At 47.9% G+C, this 13,573-nt stretch overlaps 1 protein-coding gene across 6 annotated transcripts in view; it reads left to right on the top strand.

The window, feature by feature from the left end:
* LOC122627793 (ankyrin repeat domain-containing protein 50-like) overlaps positions 1-13,573 on the top strand; it is a 45,205-nt gene that overhangs the window by 28,287 nt on the left and 3,345 nt on the right. For 5 of the 6 annotated variants that reach the window (XR_006326928.1, XR_006326927.1, XR_006326926.1 and 2 more), the window contains exons 3-8: positions 9,646-11,314; positions 11,409-12,183; positions 12,268-12,441; positions 12,560-12,730; positions 12,796-13,107; positions 13,216-13,537. Coding sequence is in view for 3 of the 6 variants with exons in the window: in XM_043809337.1 (XP_043665272.1) it covers positions 10,332-11,314; positions 11,409-12,183; positions 12,268-12,441; positions 12,560-12,730; positions 12,796-13,107; positions 13,216-13,537 (2,737 nt within the window). In the remaining 3 variants the exon portion in view is untranslated. The remainder of the gene's footprint in view (positions 1-9,645; positions 11,315-11,408; positions 12,184-12,267; positions 12,442-12,559; positions 12,731-12,795; positions 13,108-13,215; positions 13,538-13,573) is intronic. The other variant, XM_043809336.1, reaches the window with a different exon arrangement.

Genomic DNA, 13,573 nt, shown 5'->3' with positions numbered 1-13,573 from the left:
ACGCGACAGAAACGTTTACGTAGAATCGCGAGAAGAGGAAGGACAAACGACGAGGAGGAAAGAGAAGAAAAACGGGCCAAACTATGTTTACCTTTCGTGACTCGAGGACAGTTCTCGTTTCTTGTCTTACACACGAGTAGCGTGTTTGTGTGTTATACACCGCAGAAGTGACGATACGTTAACGATGTATTAGCCTCGAACGCGTGCGTCATTTCATTGCGTTTAACACCGACCGCGGCAGCTGGCTCTTCGTTCGAGAGCTTTCCCAAATAAGCTTTCCCCTTCGACTTTCGAAAGCTCCGGCCTGAAATCAGCCAAGAGCCGAAACATGACGTAACTTTTCTTTCCTCGCAACGCGCGCGCTCTTTAAAATTCTCCCACGCTCGAGTCGTCGGGAGAAAATTCGTATAGTCGATCCGAGTAAAAACGCCTCTTCGAATTGTATTCTTTCATTTCGTTTTTCGCTCGATGAAAAGGATCGAATGGACGTTTCGAAGAGAGGAAGCTTTCTTTCCTTCGTTTCTATTACAACGTATCGGATCCGGTCTCGCTAAATTCGTTCTCATCAAAGACGACGTCTTTACGACTCCTTGTTCGTTCGCCGACATGAGACTCCCGCGGTAAACCGACGCACCGAAAATTTATCGTTCCGCTTCCTCGAGACGCGGTTTTGCGGTTCGTCACACCTGGTTACATGTCGTATGCGTGGCTCGATTTTTGTTCAACGCCGTGAATACGAAAATTTATTACCCGAGTTTCTCGACAGTCGGATAGGTGGATTTGCACGAAACTGCCTGCAAAGGTAAGTTTTCTCATTTAACAAAGGTAGACCGAGTAAACTGCAGCTGCTGCTACTTCCCTAATTTATTAGCAACGTACACGTTTCCGCGTGTACGGACTCGGCTGCGCGTTCCTTTTTTTACGGCGCTTCTCGCGAGACTAGGAAAGGAGAAAAAAGGAAAGGTCCGATTCGTGCCCGACGGAATCATCGATTTCTTAACGATCCGCGAAGAAGAAATGCGTCGCGAATGTTGCCGTAAGTGGTAAGAGCCGATTATCGGTCAGACGCCGCCGCTGTCCGTGATCAATTTCTAGCGTTGGTAAAGAAGAAAGCTGCGAGCGTCGATAACGAGAGCTAGTCTCCGAACGAGAACCGTAAACGAGTTCTCTCCGGGCGCGATTTAACGCGAGCGTTTCGTCGGCGGTCGCATCGTCGTTAATTCAAGCCGAGATACGTATCTCGGAGGAAGGCAGGAGACGAAGAAGGAAGGGTTCGACGCTCGAAAAAAGGAAATAACCTCGCGGTAAAGGGACGGAGCGTGAACAATACCGTTGCTCTCTACGTGTTACTCGATAAAATTGCTTCGACCGTCGCACGGTCCGTTCAGTTTGTCCCTCGATCCGTCATTCCGGAGAGAGGAAATTAACCGGACGCGCTGGCATATCGGCAATGAACTGCGCGGACGTTTGCTCGTTTTCTCTCTTTCTCTCCCCCCCCTCTCTCTCTCTCTCTTTCTCTCTCCTCTTCTTCTTTAGAAAGGGCGCGAACAAACAAAGTCTCGGAAAGCTGGCGATAAGACTCGATACGCGACTCAATGATATCTATGATACGTACGAAATGATGAATGGATGTTGACTCGACGGAAAAAGGCTCGACCTTGCTCGTAATCTCGAATATATTATTTCTATCTCTCGTGCACTCTTCGATGATACTTCGCGCATACATCGATTTTCTCGTTTTTCTTGCTTCCAGTTTTCGAGTTACGTACTTACCTACCATTTCTTCTCTCCTTCGTGTAAGAGCGCGTTGGATTTATATGACCTACATATATACGTGCGTATATACGTGTACGTGCCTATTCGTATACGGAAAACGTTATAATTCAGGCGGATCCGTATACTATCGCGAAACAAGGTACACCGAGAGAGTCTGTAATCGAACGCTTACATGCGCGTCCGCGCACAACTTGGCTACGTGCTTACCAGCTGTAGAATTATAACCGAGCGTGATACTAATTTCTACAGGCATCCGAGTAAATGCCGGAGCACGAGCGACCGTGTTCGCGGTGCATACGTCGATAGGAGGCTATATTTACTGCCTTTTACTCCGATCGAAGGCCGAATACGGCGCACCTGGTAAGAATATATCTTTCCTTCTCACCCCTCCTCTCTCTCTCTCTCTCTCTCTCTCTCTCTCGCTCTCTCTCTCTCGCTCTCTCTCTCTCGCTCTGCAACGCTGTTTAAACGCATAGTTCCATTTGTTTGCATTTTCAAGAAAAATCGACGATCGGTGTATGAAAATTCGAAAAGACAGCTTCGATGAAACGAGTAAAACGTGGATAAGGGAGGACGTTGGGTCGCCGTTAAAAGGAAATCGAAAATAAAAAATGAAAGGGAGAAAGCGTTTTTCCTGCAAAGCTCTCTCAAGCATTTCGTGCTTTGCGCGTAATTCGACGATGGCTCGTACACGAGACACAACGTTTGTAATTCATGGCTCGTATTCCATCCTGCTAACGGAGTACGAACGGTCTATAAAGTACCTGCGTGTACATACACGCCCGCCCGTGCTACGTATATAGGCACGCGCGTGTTGTTTACCCGCTTCTGCCAATGGTACTCCGTGTCGCGTTCAAGCTCTACAGAATGGGATGCTAATTTCAACGAACGTCAAAGTTAAATGCGAAAATGAGAGGCAAAGCGCGCGACGTTACGAGAAGAAGAAAAAAGAAAGGAAGATGAACGAGAGGGGGAAGGGACGAACGTTTGAAAAATAAATATCTGCTAAATATATATTCGCCCGGAGGAATCGATTATCGTGGCTGAAACGTTTGACGAATTAATCGGTTTGTAGTAAAGTCGGAACAGGCACGTGGACGTGTCGACGATTTTCTGTAGGACGTAGGAGAAAAGAAAAATAAAGTGTTTCTCTTGGAAGAAACGGAGCCGGTCGAGTGGCCTCTCTCGGAGTACCTCGACGGGTAGTTTTCTTAAGAGAGCAGCCGGCGCGTAGTCTCTTCTACGTTGGTCGAGGTAACTGGGTAAAAGCGACGGGCGCACTGGCAGGCTCGTGAAACGTAAACGTGTCAACGTAACGACGAGACTCGACCCAAAGTCCACGAATTAAAATCGACGACTCCGTTGGTAATCGCAGAAACGAATTATTCTGCGAACGTGGCGTACAGCTTCTGACGACTGTTAACGACCAACGGGTACCTTCTTATCGATTCTTCGCGAAGCACCGCTAATTTTTTTTTTACTTTCATCGCCTTTCTCTTCTTTATTTTAATCGCGTAGTAATGGTCAAGAGCAAGGTTCGGGGAGAGATCTCCCGACGTTGATTCTACGACGTTCGTTCGAAAGAACCGAGTATCTTTTTCCGTAATACGCTTTCGGGCGTCGCTCGACGTTCCGAACAAATTCGACCAAAAATATACGATTGGCTGCGAAGCAACAGTTACCGAAGAAAACGGTCGGAGCGATGGCTGGAGCGACGAACGTCGTTGCTGTCGGAAACAGCAGGACGTTTTCTCGTTCCCCTTTTAGAAGTCCGACGACGAAGCGTAGCATCGATCGGTCGAGAATATAGTCGCTTCTACGAAGAAAACTAGCGCGTTCGGTTAATGGGATCTTACCGCGCGAGAAATGATCTCGCGTCGGATTCGACTCCTTTTCGCTTCTTTCGCGCTTTTTTTTTTCGTTTCCTTAGAGACGAGGAGTCGGAAAGAGCTCATAGAAAATTGCGAGGCGCGTAAATATTAATTACCGAAATTCTGCTGGAGAAGGTACTAATCCCCGTAGGTACCTACTAAGCGGAAGTCCGTCTTAAGTTAATATCGTGTCGAGCCTCGAGCGCTCGATGAAATCGTGGGAAGGTTGCGGTGAGAGGAGACGAAGAGAGCCGGCTAAAGCAAGGAATGATTAAAATCTTCTGGCAGGACCTTCCGTAAGACTGGCGCGTCCTACGCTATGGACGAGTAGGCTGTGCAAAGATTATCACCCGACGAATCAATTAAACGGTCCAGTTAACCGGCTAATTGCAAGCCGGATCGAGAAAACGAGGCAATCTTTCGAAAGTGGCCCTCGCCGTGCTCGACGCCGTCTCTGTCTCTCCCTATCTCTCTCCCTCCCTCTCGCTCCCTTTCTTTCTCGAAGCCTTCCTTTTCAAAGTTCGATGCAAATTCGCATTCGATATCGGAAGAGCTTTGAAAACGCGAGCACCCATTGCACGTAGAGTCGTCGAGACGCTCGCTCTCGCCCTCGTCCATATCGGTGAAATTTGGAACGCAGTCGAGTGCAACGACATCCAAATGTCTTCTAACGATCCTCTTCTTCTTCCTCCTCCTCCTCCTCATTCTCCAATTCAAACTTCTCTCGTCTTGTTTCGTCATTCTTCGCGATCTTCGACGTGTTTTCAAAGTCAACCTCTCATTTTACTAATGGCCTTCGTTCGACGGCGCGAAAAAAAAGAAAAAGGGAAAAAAGACGGACCGTAATCCGTGCCAAGGAGATTTGTGTACACTTCGTTGAAAAAGACTACCTCTAAAAACTTACGAATGTACACGGAGCTTTTTCTAAGAGTACAGACCGAACGAAACGTCGCAAACTCGTCGATTTATTTGGATCCTTTTCCCTTCTTATTAATTCTTCTATCTTTTTCTTTCGAGAAATTTGCCGAGAAGAAATTCTCCCGAGTCGTTATAAACCTTCTTCCCTTTCCCGTCCTTTTCATAAACTTCCGACCACGCCTCTCTTCGTTTCTCCTTCACGCTTCTCTCCCTCGATCTCTATCTTTCTCGAAGATACGGCCAGGCAAAGTAATTTCCAAGTAAATCTTCGAACGAGTCGGGATAAGCCGTCGGGAAGCCAAAAGCGTAAATCCAAGTTAGATCCGATAGCCGAGCGTCCTGCCGGCCAAATTGCCGAGGTGCAATTCGTTTCGGCCGCAGTACCGTCGACGTTGAGATTCACTTTTTTTTTCTTCCTCTCCTTTTTATTTCCTTTCCCCTTTCAACTGGGACGAATCCAACTGGAGGAATCTTGGGAAATCTTTTAATTGCGTCTATCGCATTCGCTTTTTGTCTTCGAGCGGCGAATGGCGCCCGACCGCGAGCTGCCTCCTTTTTTAACTTTAACTCTCGATCTAATCGTCTCGCGCGATGGAACGTACGTGGAACTATTCGAGAGCGGTCAAGGGCGTTAGCGAGAAAAGTTGGCAAACGTAACGGACGAGCTCGTCGCTAATCGGTTGTCCCAAAGACGCGCAGAAAGATACGCGTTCCGTGTATCGATCGCGGCTCGAGAAGGGAACAACGATAAATCGTATCTCGACTCATATTCTCGAACGTCTCTCGCAAATATATTTAACGAAAGATCGACGATTTTCGCTCGTCATCTTCCCTACGAAGCGTCGGAGAGAAAGAAGAGAAAAAAAGAAATAGATTCGCTCGTGGTTCTACGGAGACGTCCTCTCTCCGCTGTCCTCCTCCAAGCGCGAGAGTAAGATAAAAGAGGGAACTTTAATATTAAGTCAATAAACTCTCGCAGGCTTGAATTCGTTTTCGTAATATATTACATCCCGCGAGCTGACACGCCGTTCGCTTTGCGAGAGTGGATTTTGCCGAGTAGCAACTCTAGATGTCTCGAGAGAATTACGATATTATGCGGAAGAAAGGCAAAGATAACGAGACGTTACAGGACTCTAAAGTTAAATCTACGAGATTTCCGTAAGGTCGAAAGTACGTAAGGCTTGATATTCTTTTCCTATTCTTTTCCTATTCTTTTCGAAAATCGAACGAAGCGAGACAACGGTAGACGATGATTCGACTTTACGAAGAGAATTTACTATTTCGCAAGAGTTTCATTGACCGAGTCAAACGAATGAGTCACGCCTCGAGACGCTTTCGAGGTAATTAATTAATCGCGGCATTCCGCGCCTAAGCGTCTCCTGCGTTTAAACCTGCCGTTGGAAGCTTTTCAAACACGGAGAACGGACGTTGAAGCATCCTTGGAAGAACTGGACCTCTCTTATCTCGTGGCATTCATCTTCGTAGACGGGACACGCGAACCGGTGAGTCACCATCGAGTCGCGAAGTAGGCTTAGCGAAAGATCGTTACGTTCCTGTTTCCATGACATTATACGCGGAGAAAAGAGATGAGAGAGAGAGAGAGAGAGAGAGAGAGAGAGAGCGCGCGAAAATAAAAAAGAAAGAAAGAAAAGGAGAGTGGTAGGAGGTGCAAGTGGAAAGGCCGAGCGTATTATACCGAGGAAAGAGAAAAGTGGGTGGGCTCGAGTTCAATCGGTCGAACGTGGATTCTCTTCTTGCCAAACTCGGGACCGCATTGCGGATGCACGCGGTACTTTGGTACGGATCGTCGATTTCATTTACTTCCGTTGCTACTACTCTCGTTATCTATCGAACAAACGAAGGAGGAGGAAAGGGACGGGAAAGAATAAAAATTGCATTTAGAGGACAAGCACGAGAAGAAAGAGGAAAGTCGAAAGCCAATTGAACTGGTTGCGTCTAATCAAGCTGAGGAAATCAAACTCGAGTCGACAACGACGCGTGCATGACCTATCGGTTTTAGCCGCAGGCACGATGCATCTCCCCGTCATATGGAGTCGAGTAATTGATTCGTTTCGCTAGGAGAACGGACTCGAGAGATTCGTCGCCACCGAGACGAACTCGTTTCCCATATCATTTCGATGCGTTTTCATAAAATTCCGTAACGATCGCGATCGCCATGGCCGATCGTAAATAAGTACGAGGGTAGTATTCGAAGTAGCATTCGAATAATTCACGTCATTTTACAAGATCGAACCGACCAACGAAGAACATTACCATTCGGATCGCGAGTTACGAACGATCGAGATAAACGATCGTCCATCCGTATATGCGTACGCCACTTGGCCTCCTCTCGCGATGCTACTCGATTCTACGATCTCCACGGACAGTGGTACTAACCGAGGATCGATCGAAACGCATCAAGATCGAATTTACGTCACGGACACGTGTCCTGCCAAGATAACGGGCGTTTCGATATAAGCGTCGAAACGTGCTCGTGACACGATCTGCCTACGGCGAATGATCGTACGAGCGGTAAATCGATATTAAAGTCTCTCTCTTTAGCGTTGTATCGTTATATGCTATAATTACCTCGATAATATATTTCTTCCCTGAAAAAGAAAATAAATACAAAACTATCGGAAAATAATGATCTCTTATCGAACGATCGTTCGTACCTATTGCCAATTAAGAAGAAATTCTCGATCCAAACTTGGCCTATCGAATATATACGGACGGCTGACCCATCGACTCTCTTAGAAGAAGGAGGTCGTTGCTCAATCGCCTCAAATATGGCACGATACGAACTTTGTAAGCGCATTAACGACAACGTACATCGCGGATCTAACGATCGTTAATTAGCGTTCTTACGTGCACCGAGCAGAAAAATCATTCTCGAGACGGATCTGCGATACGTTGACGCTCGAAAGACGGCGCAAAATACGAAATCGATTTCGTATCGAATGGCAATGATAAGATAACGTATATCACGATACTTTCTTACGTAGAATCGCGTATAATTAACGATGATGTCTGATTTTCAAGCCTCGAGTAGACTCTTCAAAGATCCATTATCGTCGTCGTAGTCGTCGTTGTTGTTATCAAGATTCGAGCGTCGCTAAATTGAAGGCAATAAAATCGCGTGCGCTGTAATCCTAGCAAAAAGGGATCGATGATACAACGCATTAACGTATTGTGTATTACACCGATAACGATGCAGCGAAACAAAGTACGATCGATTTCTTTCGATTTAGGGCCTATCAACGTCGACGATAGATCTTCGCTCCACCGCTTTGTGCAAAATTTAACGTTCCCTATGCCTATGCTCTCTGCCTCTCTATCTATCCATCCATCTATCTATCTATCTATCTATCTATCTATCTATCTAGCGAACGTCGTCGAATCTCCGCTTATCTTTCCCCGTTTGACACGAATGCGAAACGTCAGTCGCATTGCCGATAACGTCCTGTCAATAGAGAAAATTCATGTGAAATTCTGCGAGCGTCGTTCCTGGGATAGGACAAAAGGTAACGTTTATGTTCGTTACAGATAACTATTTCGTATCGTGTCCTATTGGACAGCGAGATGAAAAAAGAAACGAATCGATTCTTTCAAGCTACGAGAAAGGCATATTTCTAGCGAATGCGTATGGTAAAGGTAAGGAAAATGCATTTTCTCTCTTTTATAAACTTGTGGAATACGTCTAAAGATCTTTCAAGATCGTCGAGGACGTCCACTTCCCACGAATCGTCTCAATTACGTATGCGAGAGTAATTATACGATGGTGAATGAGTCTCTTCGAGATCGTCCTCTCGTCTTCGTCGTTCGAACGTCACACCAAACGTACTCGTTGCATTTTCGTTTGTTAAAATGTATATATGTATACAATCATTTCCAACGTTATATGAATTTTCTCGTCGGAATACACTTTACACAGAGAGAGAGAGAGAGAAGGAGAGCGTGGTGAGATAGATTTACACCAATTAAAACGTGCGAACATAGACAAGAGAGTTGAGCTTATGGAGTGAGAGGAGTACTGGGAATCTCGAACGTAGGACGTATGTAGCTCGGAGCTTCGTTAAAGTCATTAGAGAAATCAGGGAAATATACTGACGAGAGGATGCGACTATCCTCTCTCTCTCTCTCTCTCTCTCTCTCCTCCCCCCGTATCTCCCACGTTCGTATGCACGCACACGTAACTCGCACATCTCTTTTCTCTCTCTCTCTCTCTCTCTCTCTCTCTCTCTCTCTCTCTCTCTCTCTCTCTCTCTCTCTCTCTCTCTCTCTCTCTCTCTCTCTCGCAGTTCGAACGCGACACGCGATGTATGCAAAAGCACGACCGAACCAACGCCAGCGAAGTACATTATACACTTTGTTCTCGAGAGCGTGGAATTACCGTAGACGAGAATCACCGCTTTATATACATTTTTATTAGGTGAAAAGGTGCTACGGTATTCGTGCGAATATCTTCGTTATCCCGCTAGGCTTACCTCCCCTCTTTTCAACGTTTCCCCTCGTCCGTCGAAGCTTTTCATACCGACGATTTTCTTTTCTTTCTCTCGTTTATCAGCCCTTTTATAGACATTGCCGTACATACGACCTTTCTCGTTCGGAAATGAAACTTTAGAGCGTGGAGGACGTTCGAGGTTATCTCGATCGCGCTACGACTTCCAGAGTATCGTTATAAATTTGGATTTAACCCGATACCGAGGATCGATCGTCGTTGCTAAGAACGAAACTTTGATCGTTTCCCAAACTTTAGACGTATCCGAGAAAGTTTAAAGTTACGATAATCGTTTCGGTCCTCTCGCGTTGACACTTCGCGATGATGCGAATTGCTCGAGACCACAGGTAATAACGAGTAAAGGAGAAACGAGGGAAAATATGTAAAACAAATTCGTGAAAAGGGAACAATGGTTAAAGCGCGTCGAGGATCGCGAGGACGACGACGACGACGAGGGGGTGTTATCTCCTTGGAGCCTTCGATTCGATCGCAAATATTTCGCGTTAAGACGAAGCCGATCGTTGCTGATCGAAGACACGAGAGACAGAGAAAGTACAATGTGTATTTTTTATTCCACAGACGCTTTCGGATAGAATGCAGCGAGAGGAAAGGCAACGTCGGCCTGGGAGAACGAGGCGATGAGAGCTCTGAATGGAGTCCGAGGAAGCTTCGGAGCCCCCTGGGGCTCGAACATACGTGCCATCGTCAGGGCTCGAGCGGGCAGCTCGGCGCGAAATCTCGACCTGATTCGCGAATTCTCTACGCGAACGTGAGCCAAAGAAGATAAAAGAAAAGGTGGATATATCGCGGTGTTCGAATCGATTCGAATCCGAGTAAAAATATAGAGAATAAGCGGACGGGATAAGCCTATTATACGTAGATACATAGATAGAAAAATTAACGCATAATAAAACGGCCTTAGAAAGTGTTTTCCTTTCGCTGACAACGACGCTGGCTAAGGACGCGGTAAGAATTGAATTAATATGACGTCGGACGCGTGTACGGATCTTGTTGTTTCGTTGATCGATGAATACGCAGCCGTGTGGGAACGAGCAAGTCGTAGAGAAGAAAAGCAACGACGCGCCTCGCACCGGAAGAACAGGTAATGCCTGTAAGATGTTCGAATCTCTTTCTCGTAACAATTGGAATTTGTCCTCGCGTAACGGGATCATAGCGGAGCCGACGTAAGGAGGTTTACGATTTAAAAGTACTAGTAAATCGAATAAAGAACGCACGCGATAAAGAAAAGAAAAGTAAGAAGGAAGATGGCAGCGCCGGTGATAGAGAAGAAGCGATTCTTTTGTCGCGAGTGGGCGTTCATGAAACTGTCCCATTGTTTGGAACAACGGCCCGCATCGAAGACCTGTGGGGCGTTGATCGTCGGTGGCCCAGGAAGCGGAAAGACTGCCCTCTGTGCCGAACTGGCATGGCCCTCGAACGGCTCGAACGCGAGGCATCAGAGAGCTTTGAATCGGCGTCTTCTGGCGAGGCACTTTTGCCAAGCCAGAAGCGAGGCGTCTCTTTCGCCAGCCCAGTTCGTTAGATCTCTGGTGGCACAATTACTTCAGGCTAGTTCCGACGGTATTCGTCGCGCGACACCGGACTCCCCGACGACGGTGAACGCGACGAATCTGACGACGGCGACGGCTGCGACAACGACGGCTGCGACTACGACGACGAACAACCCGACAGCGAACCCGACGGCGGCGACGACGACGACGACGACGACGACGACGACGACGACGGCGATAGTCTTAACTTCGAAAGAGGCTGTAGCCGAGGCCTATGCCGAAAAACTGAGAACGGATCCGGAGATTCAGGCCGCTTTGGAACCCGACGTCCTCGATCGTGACCCGGACGACGCGTTGAAGAAGGCGCTGCTCTTCCCTCTTCTGGAGGTGGAACCTCCGAAAAGTTGTCTCTTCCTCCTGGTGGACTCCATCGACGAGGGTCAAACGCTCAATCCTCCTCAGACCGGTACCAGAGATTCGAGAAGAGAGAACGACAACGTCAGTCGTACGATCGCCGAACTCCTTGCCAACCATCATCACCTATTCCCGCAGTGGCTTCTTCTAGTTTGTACAGCGCGACGTCAGAGCAAGACCATCTCGCGTATGTTCACCGGATTCCGTAAGATATCTTTGGACGATTTGAGAAAGTCTCAGGTGGTCAGGGACGTCCAGCAGTATATACTCGAACGTTTGGATCAAGAGGATACTCTCAGGTGGGTGGGTGCCGCCTTCGGCAGGTGTGTATAGTTAGTTGTTTCTTTCTCCCCACCCCCATCGCCTCCTTACCTCGCTTACCTCTCATACGAATCATATTCTTATCGGTGTGTTCAGGCAACACATTTCTCGCGATACAGCGGAGATGCTGAATCAGCTACACATCAAAAGCAACGGCTGCTTCTTGTACCTGGAAAAAGTGTTGGACGGTGTGGCCGAGAACTTTATCGTCCTTCGAGAAGTTCGAGAGATACCGGGAACGTTAAACGGTCTTTATCTCTGGTTGTGTCAGAGACTCTTTAGTAGGAAACAGTTTGCCAAGGTGCAACCCCTGTTGAACGTCATTCTTGCTGCAAAATTGCCCATCACGCAAGAGATACTTTACAAATGCGTAAGAACGGCGTGCGCCAACATCACCGTCGAAGACTTCAATCGTCGCTTGCATCTTTTACGAAGAGTCATATCGGTGTCTCGGGCCGGCGCTTTGATGCTCTTCCATCATAGTTTCGCGGAATGGCTGTTGGACGTGAAACACTGCACCCAAAAGTATCTTTGCTCGGCCGTCGAGGGTCACGCCATGCTGGCGGGCTACTACACGCTTGGTGGACCTGAACTTAACCCAGACGAGATTTGCGTGTTGGGACAACACCTGCAGCGGGCGATAACGAACGCGTCGACGAGCTACTGTACTCTCGACGTTCACACCCTTCAAGTGCTCTGGATGATGGGTACCGGTGCACCCGTCGAGGAATGCTACTTGGATAGTTCGGAGTGCATATTATGGCCGCGGCAAGAAGTTAAACTTTTGAGACTTCTCATAGACGCGGGCGCTAAATTATCGGAAAAGGTCGTCGAGGACGATGCCAGTAAGGACGCCGTTTCTTCTAGTCAGGTAGCAACACGATCCCCTCGAGTAGACGAGTACAAATCTTCTCCTTTAACGTAATAATGTTGAAGATCAAATCTCGCCACGCAGGTCTCGCAAGACGCGAGCCCCATGGACGAATCCCCGAGTGAACCATTAACCGAGTTACTCGGCGAGAGCGGTGACATCAATCAAACGGACTCTTGCGGTAGAACAGTATTGCACACGCTCGCTGCGGATGGCAATGCGTCCTTGTTAGAACTCGCTCTTGCAGCTTGTCCGCATGTAAGTCTTTTATTTTCTCTCTCCCTCCCTCTCCTCCTCTCTCCTCGTCTCCGTCTCCGTCTTTTAAACAGTTCGCCCTTACGTTCCTACGTCTTTCTCCTCGATATTTGAATTCCAGGCAAAATTGGAAGGCACCGATCGTCACGGACAAACGCCACTGAATTTAGCTGCCAGACACGGTTACGCGGACGTCGTACGGGTTCTTTTAGCCGCAGGCGCGAACGCGGACCATGCCGATTGCGATGGTTGGACTGCCTTGAGAGCCGCCGCATGGGGTGGGCACACTCAGGTATGAACATACGCGAGACGGTCTCTTTGCATAGAGGCAAGCGATAAGGATATATTTTCGCGAAGGTGGTAGAACAGCTCTTGGAGTATGGCGCGATGGTCGATTGTGCCGACTGGGATCAAAGGACGGCGCTGAGAGCTGCAGCCTGGGGCGGCCACGAAGATATCGTGAAGGCTTTGCTGCAGCACGGTGCCGATGTCAATAGGACGGACGACGAAGGTAGAACCGCCTTGATAGCTGCGGCTTACATGGGTCATAGCGAGATAGTGGAACATCTTCTCGACTTTGGCGCGAAAATTGATCATGCGGACAGCGACGGGAGAACGGCACTGAGCGTTGCAGCCCTGTGCGTTCCATCCAACCACGGTTATGCCAAAGTTAGTAGCATTTCTTATTTTCTTACTTCTCTTCTACTTTCCTTCTAGCATCGATCAATCGCATCGAACGATTTACTTTAAACGTTCTTGCTGCATTCTCCGGCACAGGTCGTTACGATACTTTTAGAAAGAGGAGCCGCGGTAGATCATCAAGACAAGGATGGTATGACGCCGCTATTGGTGGCTGCCTTCGAAGGTCATAGAGACGTGTGCGAATTGCTTCTGGAATACGAAGCAGACGTGGATCATTGCGATGCGACGGGAAGGACGCCTCTTTGGGCTGCAGCCAGCATGGGTCACGGATCAGTCGTTGCTTTGTTATTATTCTGGGGCTGTTACGTAGATAGTATAGACAACGAAGGTAGAACTGTACTCAGCGTTGCTGCCGCGCAAGGCGATACGGACGTTGTCAAACAATTACTCGATAGAGGTGGGTCCTCGTTATTCGCATCTCGGCGATACTCCT

The sequence above is a fragment of the Vespula pensylvanica genome, chromosome 3 (assembly GCF_014466175.1).
Source record: "Vespula pensylvanica isolate Volc-1 chromosome 3, ASM1446617v1, whole genome shotgun sequence".
Classification (NCBI taxonomy): Eukaryota; Metazoa; Arthropoda; class Insecta; order Hymenoptera; family Vespidae; genus Vespula; species Vespula pensylvanica.
Note: the sequence above shows the minus strand (reverse complement) of the source record. Positions and strands in the feature narration are given on the sequence as shown.